The 12,463-nt window shown below is 58.7% G+C and overlaps 1 protein-coding gene across 1 annotated transcript; it reads left to right on the top strand.

Annotated features, from left to right (window-relative positions):
* The first annotated feature begins 1,515 nt into the window (after positions 1–1,515).
* Positions 1,516–12,102, top strand: PTPN9 (protein tyrosine phosphatase non-receptor type 9). Its single transcript, XM_032123006.1, is given in 14 exon segments — positions 1,516–1,875; positions 5,483–5,626; positions 6,070–6,159; positions 6,261–6,385; positions 6,981–7,086; positions 7,704–7,814; positions 8,042–8,370; positions 8,741–8,834; positions 8,942–9,011; positions 9,519–9,544; positions 9,546–9,598; positions 9,832–9,982; positions 10,074–10,281; positions 10,549–12,102. Coding segments are annotated over 14 exon segments (1,767 nt in total). The 5' UTR covers positions 1,516–1,842; the 3' UTR covers positions 10,776–12,102.
* The last annotated feature ends 361 nt before the right edge of the window (positions 12,103–12,463 follow it).

Here is a 12,463-nt window from a genome sequence, read left to right on the forward strand (position 1 = left end):
ATACCAGCGGGCAGCAGGAACTGGCCTGGCTGTGGGAGGGAGCTGCCCTCCATTCCTCTTCCCCGGGAGGGAGGTGGCACCCTGGCCCCGCAGTGTTCGGAGCTGTCTCTTTGAAACAGCTGCTTAATTTACTGTTTTAACATGTGAAGCAGCTAGCCCAGGGAAAGAGGATGAGCACCTGGACTGCCTTAACGTCCCCATCCCTCAGAGGCTCCCACCGTCACCCTCCTTGGTTGGCAAACAACTGCAGGGAGAGCGCTGAGCAGGAGACTGCATCCAGCCTTCTGTCAGCAGAGTTTTCCTTCCATCAGGCAATTAAACCCGGAGGTGGGCATCTGGATGGAAGATTTGTGCATCCCTGAGGGCAGAGAAAGCTGCAGCTCAGGTTACTGCCCTCCAGCAGCCTTCCAAGGTCCTCTAGCCGAGAGAAGGACAGGAAATACAGGCAAAGAGGGGCTGTGTGCTCTGATAGAGGAGAGCAAGAGGGAAGCGACGGCAGCTTCCCGCCGGCTCCAGATGATGCCTCATAGTTTCCCTTTTAAAAGCACGAGCTGGGCTGGAGAAATAAATATTTGCGTTACAATTCCTGTTGGGAACGAAAGGCTGTGTTTGGAGAGAGGGTGTCAAACGGAAGTCGCAGGGGCCAGCGCAGTTTGATGCCGTGACTGTTCTGTTTGCTGGGTGTGATCCCACTCCCAGCTGGAACAGGCAGCCGCTCCACTGGAGGGGTCACCCCACCGGGGGCTGAAATTTGGCCTGGGGCAGGAGAGCTGAGCGGGCAGCTCGACCTGGAGACTTGGCCTGGGGCGCCGGGGGACAGAGCCAGCCTGGAGCCCTCATCTAGCCGGGGCTCAGCCCTTTCCCTTTGCCCTACTTCCATTTTCTCCCAGTTAGGTGCACAGGCTCCGGCTCCCGGCACGCTGCCAGCGCAGTGCTCCTCGGCTGAACAAAATGTCCCCTTGTCCCAGGGCCTGGCTTTTTAGAGCGACCGCTGCTGTGCTTCCCGGGATCCCCGCTCCTTCCCGGAGGAGCTTCGGGACTCTCCATCGAGGCGCTGACACCTGCGCTCGGCTGGGAAATGCAACTTAGGGATCGTAGAGGCGGGAGTGGAAAGAGACGCCTGGAAATCCTGGACTCCTGCTCGTGGGGGAAGGCTGCGAGGCTGGAATACCGGCAAGAATGCTGTGCCGGGAATTTTATCCAGTAACAGCAAGGGAGGATGCTGCTGCCGGGAATTTTATCCAGCACCAGCAAAGGGAGGAGGATGCTGCCACCATTTTAGCGGCGGTGCTCCCGCCTGCCGCGGCCGGAACCGGAGCTGGGGGAGCCGGCGCGGAGCGGGGAGGGGGGAACCGGGCCCCTCCGGCCCCATCCCGGCTGCTGCCCCCCGCTCGCCCCCCCGCCGGGGAGGGCTTCCTGTCCCCCGCCCGCCCTGCGGGGTCGGCCGAGCCGCGGGGAGGGGACGGGAGGAGGGACCGGGGGCTGCGGGCGCTTCCTGCCGCCGCCCCCGCCGGGGCAGAGCGGAGCGGGGCGGGAGCTCGGCTCGGCCCGGCCCAGCCGAGCGGCGCTCCCGGGCCGAGCCAAACTTCCCGGGGGACTCAGACATACGCGCACACACATATATAGATATTTAATTTTTTGTAATTTTTTTTTTTACATTTTAATTTTCTCGGCACTTTCGGCGGGGCCCCCGGGGCGGAGCCGCCCTCGCCGCCGGGAGGGGCCGGTGCCCGCAGCGCCGGGGATGGGCTCCGCCGGGACGCTCTCCGCCTAGACCGGCCCGGCTCGGCTCGGCTCGGCCCGGCTCGGCCCGGCCCGGCCCGGCCCGGCCCGGCGCGCAGCATGGCCGCGGAGCTCAGCGCCGAGGAGGAGCAGGTAGGTCCCACCGGGCTCCCCTTCCCCGGTTCGGGCTGGGCAGGACCCCGGGGGTTCCTTCCCCCCACCGCTCCTTTCCCATCGTTTTTTAGCTACCCCCCAGTTGCAAGGCTGTCTCTTCCCAGCGAGGCCGTTCTCCTGATGGGAAGCCCCCCCCACCCCAACCACCCACGCAGCCCCCCATCCTTGCAGCCGCCAAACCCGCAGCCTCCCAACCCACGCAGCACCCACCCTACAACCCCCATCCACGCAACCCGCCCCAGCCTTCCCGCTCCCCAGGAGCCCTCGCAAGGCCCGTGCCGCGGGTGCTGGGGCGTGGGTCCCCCGTCCCCAGAGCAGCGTGTCCCTGCTGGCAGGGCTCCCTGCCGTGGGCAGGCTGGCGTGGGGATGATGCGTGGGGATGCGTGTGCACGCGCTTCCCACGCCCCAGGCCTCCCGTGACGTCCCGGCTTCCTCCGCCGGCCTTGCGTCACCGCGGGAGGATGTTGCTGGGCTCGGGGAACGGGGCCCAGGAGCCGGCCGGGGCGCCTCGGGTGGCCGGAGCAATCCCTGCCTGTCCCCTCCTTTGTCCTCTTCCCCAGGCTTGCCCACTCGCGGCCGCTGGGCTTCCCTCTGGATGGGGATGTGGAGCCTGGGAGCGGGACTGGGCAAGCTGCCGGGCTCCCTCTGCCCCCTCGGGCTGTCACATTGGCCACCTTGGTGGCGCTGAGGACGGCAGTGCGAAGGCAAAAGGTCCTGTTTTCGTTCCAAAATGGTCGGTTTTCCCGTTGGTTGGCTGGTTGGTTTTCTCCTTTAAAAATGCTTCGTTTCTACAGGAAGGTTTGGGAGGGCTGGGACGGAGATGCCGTGTTCTCAAAACCTCCATAGAAGAGTCCCTCCTGCAGCCTGTGCTGCTGCTCAGCAAATGCAGAGCTACCGGGCTTTTTTCCTCCTGGGAGCAGTACTGCTCTCTCCAGGGTGATAAAATCTCAAGGAATGGGGAGTGTTCTTGCCCTCTGTCCCCACAGGTGCCTGAGATTTGCATTTTTCCTGTGTCATGGAGGAGGCAAAGCTTCCAGAAGGAGGGTTTTTGGAGAGCCTGTAGTGACAGGGAAGGCTGGTTTGCAGTGGGAGCAGCGTCCCAGGAGGGAGATCTGAGATGTTTGGTTTGTGTGGCAATATTGGACGGAGAAGGTGAAGAGATGTTTGCAGTAATGGCTCCAGGTTTGGGTCATCAGCCTGGTGTGGAGAAGGCTGCCTTTGGTGCTGCTCTTGGTGGTTTGGAAGCCAAAATAATGGAAGTTTCCTTCTTTTTGTGGGTAAGTGGTGGTTTGGGCTGGAACATGCCCTTCCTGCCACCCCTTCATGCTTGTCGGGACCATCAAGATTTCCTCCACTCTCCCCTGTTACCGACAGCAAGCCAGGAGAAAATTCACCCTTCTCCTCTTAGGCCAGCCTTGGGACATCTCTTCTGCTGGCTCTCTGCAGTTCCCTCCCTCGCCTATCCCCGAGGAGCCAAACCAATTTTCCTTGAGGGTTTTCAGCCCAGCTGCAATTTTCTCAGATTTATCCCCCACTTCCCCACACTGAAGAAGGAGGGTAGGTTTGCTGCCTGGGGGAGGAGGGCTGGAAGAACCCCCGGATTCCGACAGCGGTGGATTTGTCACCACCCTGCTCCAGCAGAGCGGGGACGTGGATGACGCCAGCACTCCAAAGACCAGCATTGTTCCAAATGCCTGGCCACGGACAATTTCGCTCACAGTGCTGCCGAAACAGGGCTTCTTGCTGCAGCTCTGGGTCACGGGCTTTGTTTTCGGCACGTGGAGCAATCCCTGCTCCGCTGGGATTGACACCTGTATAAATCCATGTGGAATTGGGGCTAGGAATAATGATGATGAGACCCGGTGGAGTGCACGAAGTGGGCAGAGCTATGGCTGGCATTGATGCTCAGCCCCGTAACACCTGGCTCCCTGCTGTTGAATGGTGGCACTGGTAAGTTTGGAATTTGGTTTTATTCCCAGGGAAAGCTGGAATTCATGGCTGAGCTGCCTGCAAAGCCAGCGCTTGTTGTTGTGAGCCTTCCCCTTGCAAAAAGCCAGTCATCCCTCGTGACGGATGCTGGAAGTAGGATTGTGTGAAGTGTAACGGGTTAGATGTTGAGGAAGGAGACCTGAGCCACAGGTTTCATCCTCTCCTCATTGCCATCGTGCCCTTTAGGCTCCTCTTCCCATCATCTGGGAACGCCCTTCCCATCTTAGGGTATCGTTGCCATCTCAGGCTGTGGTGTCGGCTCTGGTCACTGTCTGAGGGCAGTGGGAGTTGTGCCTGGTGTTCACTCCCGTATGTGGACCATCCTGCACGTGCTGGGGAAGGATTATCTTCACTGTTATTTTGGGTTTGCATCTGCAGCCCTGGATTTTGGGCACCTCGGGGTATGCCCTGGCATAGTGGAGGTGTGCCCAGGATATACTGGATAGGATATGTTTATGGATAGGATATATTCCTATGTGTGTGGATGTGTGCTGTGTTAAGGCTGAAGACGGTTCCTGTATTGCTCCATTTATTTTCCTGTGGTGCTTGTCTGGCTGCTTTCTGCGACTCTGGGACCAAGTTAGAGAGCTCCTGGCTGCAGTGCACTGGGAGAGAGACCCCTGGGATGAGCCGGGCTCCTTTGGCTCATCCCGTGAGAGGGGCTCGATGTCCCTGCCGAGCCTCACACCGCCGATAAACCCCGGCCCTTCGCTTCCTCCTGTCGGAAGTCATTAACACCGACAAGCTTTTCTGGCTCAGTAGCTCCCAGTAACTCTGAATAGCTCCCAGTAACTTCGTGCCGCTGCCTGACATCCTACACCGCCGCCTGCCTGTGCTCCCTGCTCCAAGAGCCAGCCTTCAGCACTCCCTGTCCCTCCTCCTCCTCGGACAGCATTGCCATCCTCCACTCTAGGGAGGATGGAAGCTGTTTCATTTTGCCGTGTGCCTGGGTGGGAGCAAGGCATTCTGGTGTCTCCCTCCATCCTGCCTGCATCCTTTGAGCAGGATGTGGTGGAAGGCTGGGCTGCGCTGCCCCGTCTCTCTTGGGGTTCCTGTGTGGGACAGGGGATCAATCCGCAGCAGAAGGCAAAGCTGTGTCCTGGGACCCTCCTGGTCTTCCATGTATGTGTGAAACTGGTGTTACTGGGCGAGCTGATCCGTGAGCTGTAGCAGGTCGAAGCATCAGGCCTCCATGTTCATTGCCTGTGTTCCCACAGCCAAGTTCGCTGCTCCATGGTGGAGCTGCAGCCCCCGGAGGCCGCTGCCAGCTGATGGGGCTGTGCTGGGGATGCTGTGTCTGAATAATAGTTTGTTGCCTGTAAAATTCTCCTTTTGTTCCCCTTCTCCCTTCCATAGGTGTCCCCCAGCTTCCGTTTTTCCCACCCCTTGCTCCCTTCCCCATGTGGCATTTCTGCCGTCTCCATCGCCACTGCCCTTACCCCTTTTGTAGTGGAGCTTCCTGCTTCACCCCGAGAGGCTGCCTTGTCTGTTGAGGACTGTAGCTTCAACAATGACCAGGGATGTTCCTCGGGCAGTCCTCCTCCTCCTCCTCTTCCTCTCACCCTGTCTCACCACGCACCCCTGATCTCTCCCACAGGCAACCAAGCAGTTCCTGGAGGAGATCAACAAGTGGACAGGCCAGTACAATGTGTCCCCGCTCTCCTGGAATGTGGCTGTCAAGTTCCTCATGGCCCGCAAGTTCGACGTCCTGCGGGCCATTGAGCTCTTCCACTCCTACCGGGTAAGTGAGGGGGCCGGAACCCCCCAGCCAAAGGGCTTCCTGCTCTGCGGGATATCCCTGCTCCCTAGGACCACCCTCCCCCTGCTCTTTTTTCTTTTTCTCTCTCCCTTACAAGTTTTATCCAGCTGGAAAATCCTTTTTCAGCCAAGGCGGGTCGCCATGGAGATCTCGTTGATCCCAATCCTTTCCCCTCCTCTGGAGCAGCTCATGGGGTGCCCTCCTGGCTGGTGTGTGCTGCCCACAGAGCATTTCCCTATATATTAAGGATATAGATCCATGCATGCCTTTTCCAACCTGGTGTTGCAAAGCTGCTCTACCTGTTACCTGGGGGGTGTGCTGGAAAATGATCCCATGGAGGAGAGATGCCCTCGGATGGCTGGGTGCCCCATGGAGCAGAGGTGGGCCGTGCCTGTGCCCCCTGTCACTCCCCTCCCTGCCCGCAGGAGACACGACTGAAGGAGGGAATTGTGAAGCTGAAGCCGCATGAGGAGCCACTGCGCTCAGAGCTGCTCAGCGGGAAGTTCACCATTCTGGTAGGTGGAGTGTTCCCCCCCTGAGTTATCCCAGCTGGGTGGCTTATCCCAGCTCTGCTCCGCATGGGTGCTGCGGGAGCCTGACCCTGTTCCCTCGGCAGAGCGTGCGGGACCCCTCAGGAGCCTCCATCGCCCTGTTCACAGCCAAGCTGCACCACCCCAGCAAGAGTGTGCAGCATGTGGTGCTCCAGGCACTCTTCTACTTGCTGGACCGAGCTGTGGAGAGGTGAGCCTGCCTCTGCAGAGGTGCCCTGTCTCACACTGTAGGGTTCCCAGGAAGCCCCTTCCCTCCCAGGGAGGTCACTGGTCCCCATGGCTTGAAATTCCCTGCTTTGAATCTCAACCTGTCCTCCTTGGGGTTGTTCAGCAGGGGAACAAAATTCCCCAAGCCCTGAACCAGGCATTTTGCAGCTTTGCCCTGTCCACGCCCTGGGTTCAGTTTAGCAAAGCCCCAGATTCCTGCAGGCTTTGGCTGGGGAGGAGGCAGCCCCACCATCAGCCAGACGTAACGTGAGCCCTGCCAAAAATATAAACCCGGGACATTCCCCTGCCATTTATCCTGCTGGGTTCTTTCTGGTTTTGACCTTACCCATCACGGGTGATGCTGCTGAGGCAGGCTTAAGGCTCGAGTCAGGCTTAAATGAGGGTTGTAGGAAGAGGTGGTGGAGCAGCTGGGAAGTGCAGAAGCAAAGTTTGGGTCTGTGAGTCCTTCTGGAAGCATGGGAAGGGATTTTTGGGAGTCAGTGTGAGGCAGAGCTGCTGATGCATGAGCCAAGTGGCTGCATGTTGTGGGGTTGACATTGTTCTTTTCTCCCTCTCAGCTTTGAGACGCAAAGGAATGGGCTGGTGTTCATCTATGACATGGCAGGGTCACAGTACACCAACTTTGAGCTGGACCTCAGCAAGAAGATCCTCAATCTGCTCAAGGTGGTGCCTGGGGGTTAACTGGTGTCTGGGGACAGTGTGTGGGCCACTTGCTCACCAAGAACCCAAAGTTCTGTGGTTTTGGCATCAATTTTCACCCCAGACCACACTGACCACGTCTCAGCCGAAGAGCACCAGCTCCAGCCCCGCAGGACCTCGGGAAGATGCTGGCAGCTCGCCAGGCTGGACCCGGCTGTGGCTGCGGTGTCGCGCGGGCGGGAGGGATCAGCTGTCCCCAGGCTGGATTCCTCTCACAGCTGCTGGCAGTGCTTTTGGGAAAACAGATGCAAATTATTTTTTAATCGTGCTGGCATTTGGTGCCTCCTCCCTTCTCTGGAAAAAAAAGCAGTAACAGTAAATACTGGCCTGGGTGTGTTCTTTGCATAATCCCAGTTCCCATCTTCACCTCTCCCCCACGGAGCCAAACCCTCTGCCTACCTAATTCCAAGGAAGTAATTTGTTTCGTTATCGACTCATAAAAACAAGAACAGCTGTGAGCGTGCAAGGCACGCTTCAGATGGAGCATTGCCATCATGGGGTCCCTCTGCTGCTTGTCACCTCTGCTGGGATATGTCCCCTGCCACAGCAGAGTGGATCTGACCCCCTCCTCATGCCCACAGGGTGCCTTCCCAGCTCGGCTCAAGAAGGTTTTCATTGTGGGAGCACCCATGTGGTTCCGCGTGCCCTACTCCATCATCAGCCTGCTGCTGAAGGAGAAGCTGCGGGAGCGGGTGAGTGGGGACCCTCCTGGCACGGGACTCTCCTGGCACAGGACCCTCGGTGGGCAGGGCTGAGGCTGCTTTCCCTTTGGGACAGGGTGGTGGAAGCAGTTTGTGCCGTTCAGCCCCATCTGCTGGAAGCTGCTGAGCACCAGACCTTTGGCATCCCTGTCCCCATCCCCACTGAATCCTCTCCAGCCTTCTTGGAGTCACCCCTGCCTTTCCTCTTCCTCTCACAGGTGCAGATGGTGAAGATGTCAGAGCTGAAGGAACACCTTCCCCGGGAATGCCTCCCGGAGTACCTTGGAGGGTCCCTCAAACTGGACCCCCTGAGCTGGAATTGCCGGTTCCTGCCCCAGCAGAACGGGCACCCCGACCCCCTGGACGAGCTCATCCTGGTGCCGCTGGCGGCCCCCAAAGATAATGGCTCCGTCCATGTCCCCGGGCCCAAGTCCATCACCCTCCAGGAGCTGCTGGATCACGTCAGCCACAAGCAGAAACGTGGCATCTACGAGGAGTACGAAGACATTCGGCGCAGGAGCCCGGCCGGCACCTTCGTCTCCTCTTTGTGAGTCAGTGGGAGGGAGCCAGGTGCCCCTCTCGCCCCAAAAAGCTGGGTGCTCCCCCTCCCCACGCTTCCGCTGCTGGATGGTGGTCCATCGGCCTCTTCAGCGTGTGGTGCTTGGGGTTAGCAACAGAGAACCCCGGCCTAGGGATGGCGTGAGCCCCCTTTGTGAGTCCTGCAGCCTCTGGGGATAGAAAGGAGCTGCAGAGGACAGCAGGGAGCGGGACCTGGCCGGGGCTCTGCTTCCCGAGGCTTTGGCCAGGTGATGGCAGCAGAGCCCAGGCTACGGGCCCCAGAGGCTTGCACAGAGGGAGGAGTGCTGCCTTTGCCTTGCCTGGAATACATCCCTGCTTCCCTCTGCTCCGCCTCCCAGGGCACCCTACAACCAGGACAAGAACCGGTACGGGGACGTGCCCTGCCTGGACCAAACCCGTGTCAAGCTGGCGAAGCCGTACAGCCGCCCGGAGGTGAGCCAGCCCAGGATGGAAACTCACAGTCCTGTGCAAAGCTGGCGCAGCTGTCCCAGACACGGGGTTCTGGAGGCCTTACCTCATCCGTGCTTTTCTCCCTGCAGCTGACTGACTACATCAACGCGAGCTTCATGGATGGCTACAAGCAGAGGAACGCTTACATTGGCACTCAGGGTATGGCTGAGCCAACAAGGGGTTGTTCTGCTCCTGATGCACCCATGGGTTCCACCTCTCTGCCCAGTGTCAGCCACTGGCATAGGGAGCAGGGCACTGCCCAGCAGGTCCCCCTTCTCTCAGGGTGTATTTACTCCTCCCTGGGTGTATTTATTCCCTTCCCAGTCTCCAGCTAGTGGACTGAAGTTTTTCCTGGGAGAGAGCAAGGGAATCCATCTTCATCCACGATAGCAGCCCTCTCCCTGCCCCTATCCCAGCTCTGGATTTTCCCCATCTGCCCAGGGATGAGCAGAGAGGCGGGATCAGCGCTGAGCCATAGGGACTTGGTGCTGGGGGCAGCAGGCAGTGACAACTCCGGGTGGTGTTCGTGGATCCACACCGGGGTCAGCCGCTACAGGAAGGGGCTGAGGTTCCCTGTGGAGGTGATGGGGGCCTGGTGAATGCAGCTGGGAAAGGGGTTGCCCAAATCCATGAGGTTTTGGACTGATGTCTGGGTTGTCCCTACAGGGCCTCTGGAAAACACCTACGGTGACTTTCTGGCGCATGGTGTGGGAGCAGAACGTCCTGGTGATCGTGATGACAACCCGGTGAGCGCTCATGGAGGGACACAGCCCTCTCTTTCTGTGCAAAATGAGCATTTTGGGCTTGGTGCAGTGATCCTGCAGCAGTGGTGCCAGCCAGAGCCCCACAGAGGGGGAACATTGGGTCAAGGACAGACTGGTCCCTGCGGGATCCCCAAAGGACCAAGGCTGGGTGGCATGGGAGATGTCCCAGGCAGGGCAAGGAGGACATTACCTGCCTGTCCTTGTCCTGCTCCCAGGCTGGAGGAAGGAGGCAGGAGGAAGTGTGGCCAGTACTGGCCCCTGGAGAAGGATTTGCAGGTGTGCTTTGGGGCCCTCACCATCACCAACCTGGGTGTAGAAAACCTCAACCATTACAAGAAAACCATCCTGGAGATCCACAGCTCAGAGGTGCGTGGCCACAGCTGCCTGGTGGGGGAATGGCATGGGGGCACCAGGGGTCAGAGGACGAAAGAGGGTCTAACCCCTCTGCTTTTCCCAGACCAGGGAGCGGCGGCTGGTGTCCCACTTCCAGTACCTGAGCTGGCCAGATTATGGCGTCCCCTCTTCCGCCGCCACTCTCATCGACTTTTTGGGGGCCGTGAAGCAGCAGCAGAGGGTGGCTGTCAGCGCCCTGGGACCTCGCTTCAAGGGTCACCCTGGGGGACCCCCAGTCGTGGTGCACTGCAGCGCTGGCATTGGCAGGACAGGTAATGGGCAGGGAGGAGGTTTGGGGGTGGTGGGGTGACAAGCCCAGCTTCTCTGGGACATTTCCATCCCGGGGACCCACTGTGTGTTTGCAAGCTGGTTGACCTGAGACACGTGTCCTCAGGACTTCCCACAACTATCAGACCTGGGAAAAGTCCCCAGATGCCTGTGGGAGATTGGTGGGGGGCTGAGCACCACCACTCCAGCTCTCACAAGGAGCAGCGATGGTGCCATTTGCTGTCTGATGCCATCCCCATCGTTGTCCCTAGGTACCTTCTGCGCGCTGGACATCTGCCTGTCGCAGCTGCAGGACGTGGGCACTCTGAACATCTACCAGACGGTGCTGCGCATGCGGACCCAGCGCGCCTTCAGCATCCAGACCCCCGAGCAGTATTATTTCTGCTACACTGCCATCCTCGAGCACGCCCAGCGTGAGGGCCTGCTGCTCACCAACCACAGCCGGGCCGCCCAGGAGAAGAGCTCGCCAGGGCACTGAGACCTGCTGCCTCCCTGCAGACCCCCCTGCCCATCCTCGGGGGCTGCCTGAGCCGCCTCGGTGCCCGCCAGGACTCAGCAGAGCCATGGGAGCGGCGGTGCCGGAGCACCTCAGCTGTCAGCACTGCTATGGAACTGTGCCTTATTCAACCCAAACGGTGGCTGCCACTCACTGGCACGGGAAGGGGCTCTCACTCCTCCCCGTCGTGTTTCGGTTGGGTTTGGTTGGTTGGGGAGGTGGTTTGTCTTCTCTTCAAGTTGTTGGGGTTTTTGGGGGGGGGGGGGGGGGGTTTGTTTGTTTTTTGTTTGTTTTTTGTTGTTGGGACCACCTAAGATGTACCTAGAGAGGGGCTTTGCGAAGTCCTAGGGAATATATTCCCAGTCCTGGGGCTGAGGAGGAGGCACATGCTTCGGTCTCGCCTGACGCTCCATCTGTGTGTCTGTATGTATGTGTGTATATAATATACCCCCGCTGTGACCCCCCAGCTATTATATAGATACATATATACAACCTCCCCTTTAGCAGCTCCCAAGGGTCCCTGCTGTCCTGCCACCTCACTGCTGTGATCTCTGGAGCGGTGAGTTTGGTCCTGGCTCTGTCTTGTCTTCCCCCTTCCCCTTATTTCCCCTCATGGGCAGCACTGGGACCCGGTATCCCCTCCTGTGCCCGTCCCACTGGAGGCACAAGGATACTTGATGGTGTCCTCCCTGTTTCTTTGTCTCATCTTCCCCATGGAGATAGCAGCTCTGCTCATGGGAGGATCTGGAGGATTGTGTTGTCCGGGGGATGCTGAGCTCACAGGCATCCCCTGCCCCTTGGGTGCCGCTGTGGGAGTCACTAGGTACGAGGTGATGGGGACATGGGGACCGACCGGCTCTCCAGGTTGCCCGGCTTTCCCAAGCTGCCACTGGGAACCCGCAGGCCCAGCCCTGAGTTGAGTCATGGGCTGGGAAAGCGCTGAGCAAGAATAAACTCCAAACCCTGGAGAGGCAACGAGCCTCTGCCCCGGCCCCAACCCCCACCACTGCCTGGGCCTCCCCAACTTTATACTGTAATAAGCTCTTTGAATGTGTATATTCTTATTTTTTTATAATCTTGGGGGAGGGGGGCATGGGTTTGGGAGTTTTTGTTTTGTTTTCTTTTGGGGTTTTTTTGTGTTTTTTTTTTTTTTTTGTATTTAACATTAACTTGATCCAAGCCAGAGCCAGAAGTATTTGTAAATGTTCCTATTTTGCTCTCAGAGAAACCTTTTTGTTGTCGTTACTTTTTTGGGAGTTGTTTTGGTTTTATTTGTATCGATATATAAATATACCACCAGTGACCAGTCCTCTTTGCTGTCGTGGGGGCATTGGGTAGAACAGAAGAAGGAGGGAATTTAGGGCTTTGTACAGGCTGTGATCTCTGAAAACAAGTTGGCCCCATCCCTGGCTACACATGGACTTTGAGGAGCACAGGGCTGTGTTTAGGGCTTCTTCTGGCCTGGGTGAGGCTGAGACAGATAACCAGGCTGCAAGAAGCTTTCCTGGGCAGGCAGGATAGTGTCAGGAGGGAAGGCAGCACTACAGGCTGGCGTAGCCAGGGAGGACACAAGCCACCGTGCTCTGAGTTTCTGCCTCTTTTCCCAGGGCCTTGACAAGCCCCAGGACATCAATCTCCTGTCTGGCCATGGTATCTGCCTGCTGCTGCCT

Source organism: Corvus moneduloides, chromosome 13 (assembly GCF_009650955.1).
Source record: "Corvus moneduloides isolate bCorMon1 chromosome 13, bCorMon1.pri, whole genome shotgun sequence".
NCBI lineage: Eukaryota > Metazoa > Chordata > Aves > Passeriformes > Corvidae > Corvus > Corvus moneduloides.